Raw genomic sequence first — 2,741 nt, forward strand, 5'->3', positions numbered from 1 at the left:
AGATTGTGATATAATGGCGCAGTTTTAGAGGAATAAGGGGGAATATCCAAAGCCGACTTAAATTCTTGACTCAAAGGAGGACTTGTTGCCAGTCTGTAGCTGTGGAACAGAAAAGCATATCACAGAAAAGTGAATCACCTTAGATTTTGTTTCCTTTAAGTCAAATCATAATACTTTATTAATCGCAGAGGAAATGGCAGCAAACTATTAAGAAACAGTGTTGTCAAACATATGACTCACTGGCCAATCTGATCCAGTGGATGGCTTAGCAAAGTATACAGACTGGGAGCAGGAGGGCATCATTTTTAGCTTTTCACAGTATATTGCACCAGGGAGCATTGTCTTAAAAATCATTATAATAAGTTTGCATATTGAGTTCATGTCAACTAGATGTTCGTCATCCATTTTACATCATATCTGCCAAATACATTAACCATTGCCAGCCATATTGAGGAACAATAATTAATCCAAACACAGAAACAAGGAAAACTCAAACTTAACGATGTGCTTCAATAACTGTGAACATTTTCTATATATGATAGGGCTTTTTTACACTGACGTTTTTTTCTGTAATGTTTTACATACTTAAAATTAAAATAGGCTATATGTGACACATAATTGAAAATCTGTTTGACGTCACATAAATTCAAATGAAATAAAATTTGTTATTATTAAAAAAAGCGCATTTCTGTCACTAAAAAAATGTATCCGTAACACAAAATTTAGAGTTATTTTATCGAAATTTAGAATAAAAGTAGCTCGAAATTTTGACTTCCTTTTATCAAAATTTGGAGTTATTAACTCCAAATTTTGAGAAAAGTAAGTCAAAATTTTGAGCTAGCACTGCCAATCAGTAATCTATGTGAATTACGTCATTTCTTTGTTACCCAGAAGCTGAAGCCCTCAGCTACAAATGCTACAGCTAAGCTACCACTATTACAGTCAGTCCTGAATGCACAAATTGCTGATTATTTTCAGTGTGGCTTCACAAATTATGAAATCCTTGTGTTATTAGCTGAATCACATGGTGTTACTATCAGCAAACATACTCTCGAAAGCGCCGATTTGTTGCGATCCAGTTTTGAGTGCGCATTCCACGTAGATTACTGATTGGCAGAGCTAACTCGAAATTTCGAGTTACATTTCTCAAAATTTCGAGTTTCGGAAACGGGCTTCCATAAATATTCCCTGACATACTCACCCATAGAATTTACAGTTGATCGAATGGTGTAAGAAGGTGTAGCGGTCTTGTTTTGACTTTTTCATGGCAAAGGTGGAATCTCTTGAGTGAGAACCTCCAAAGCCAACCCCAACCTTTGCTGAAGGATCTACTGGGACATCAAGGCCAATTGTCCAGTTGTTGGATACAGATGATGTCGAGTCACTGACAAGAGTTTCAACAGAATCATAGACCACACTGGAGACCTTCAAACTGCACTTGGGCAGGGTTCTCCAGTCCACCACAGCAACAGGGACCTTCTGTTTCTCGCCATTCATGTAACGGTTACGGTACATCCTACAGTTACCATTTCCAATCTTCCATGTTTCAGTGTCGATCACATAGGCACCTTTTCTCTCCATCGTCACAATGTCAAAGCCTTCACCACCCAAGTTGTAACCAGGGACAAAGTGAGCCTTTTCACACTCCTGTGGTGTACCAATGAAGCTCACACTGGAAGGAAGGCACAAGGGACTCCATGCCCAACACAGGAGCAGGACGTGCCACAGCTTTGCCATCTGAATGGAACAAGGAGAAGAGATTAAATGATGATTAAACTTTAAATATTAAAAAATGACCAATATAATAGAGTATTTTTCAAATGTTCACTTCACCCCCAAATAATTTGTCATTTCTCAGTGGAGATGGATGTGAAACCAGAAATCACACAGTTAAACTTTTGTGTCTATGTAGTGGTATGAGTATGAGTGGTCAACCTATATCCTGCCTCAGTACCTACCTCACTCTACCCTGGCAGCTTTTTAAATTAAACCAAACAGTGGTAAAGTTGTGTTTACTGTGATTTTCTATTGTACCTGTGCATACTAAAGTGAAGTACCAGTTCTTATTTAGCACAGTAAAGATACAAAAAGAGATGAAGAGAAATGTTAAAGTAGACCACTGCAAAACAATGTAATATAAAAGGAAAAAAAGACAAAAATTGTTTGCTTTTCTTAATCTGGTGAGAAGTTGAGTACACTTTGAAAACATTTAGACAGACTTTACTGTCCTAAAAAAATTCCAGAAAACAAATGCTGCTAAGATATCTTTAAAAAAAAATCTAATTTCTCCACGTTCATAAAGTGTGGGCATGCAAACAACAATTTATAGATAAAAGGCTATTAAACTTGTTAACCCTGCATGTAATCATTCTTAAAGAAACAAAGGACTTGGTGGTCTTACTTTGACAGTTGACCGCAGGCTTTGGTTAGTACAGTCTATGATCTGATCTAGACTGTTGTACAGATGAAGACGTTGAGTTTTTATACTGAACATATAAAAAGTCAATGTCATATGCGCACCAGTTTTACTTCCTTCACACATATTTCATGTGTGTGGAAACTATTGCTCTTTACACATTATTGAAATAAAACCAAGGTTAAGTACACCCATTGTGAAATCCTCCTTACCAGCAATATCTTGCAGTTATGCAGATATTGCAGCACTCAACAGCATTTCAGTCCCCTGAGTTCTGAACTGGGCCTTGATTCTTTTTTTTCAGCCAAACTGTGCTTTGGATTAT

At 37.0% G+C, this 2,741-nt stretch overlaps 1 protein-coding gene across 1 annotated transcript in view; it reads right to left on the minus strand.

Moving 5' to 3' along the window:
* LOC102207707 (perforin-1-like) overlaps positions 1–2,430 on the minus strand; it is a 37,637-nt gene extending 35,207 nt beyond the window's left edge. The window contains exons 1-2 of the mRNA XM_005737409.1: positions 2,402–2,430; positions 1,202–1,737 (exon numbers count right to left, since the gene is read on the minus strand). Of these exons, the coding sequence (XP_005737466.1) occupies positions 1,202–1,737 (536 nt within the window). The 5' untranslated portion in view covers positions 2,402–2,430. The remainder of the gene's footprint in view (positions 1–1,201; positions 1,738–2,401) is intronic.
* Positions 2,431–2,741: the final 311 nt, after the last annotated feature.

This window comes from Pundamilia nyererei, unplaced genomic scaffold, assembly GCF_000239375.1.
Source record: "Pundamilia nyererei isolate P.nyererei 1_Seehausen unplaced genomic scaffold, PunNye1.0 scaffold00075, whole genome shotgun sequence".
Classification (NCBI taxonomy): Eukaryota; Metazoa; Chordata; class Actinopteri; order Cichliformes; family Cichlidae; genus Pundamilia; species Pundamilia nyererei.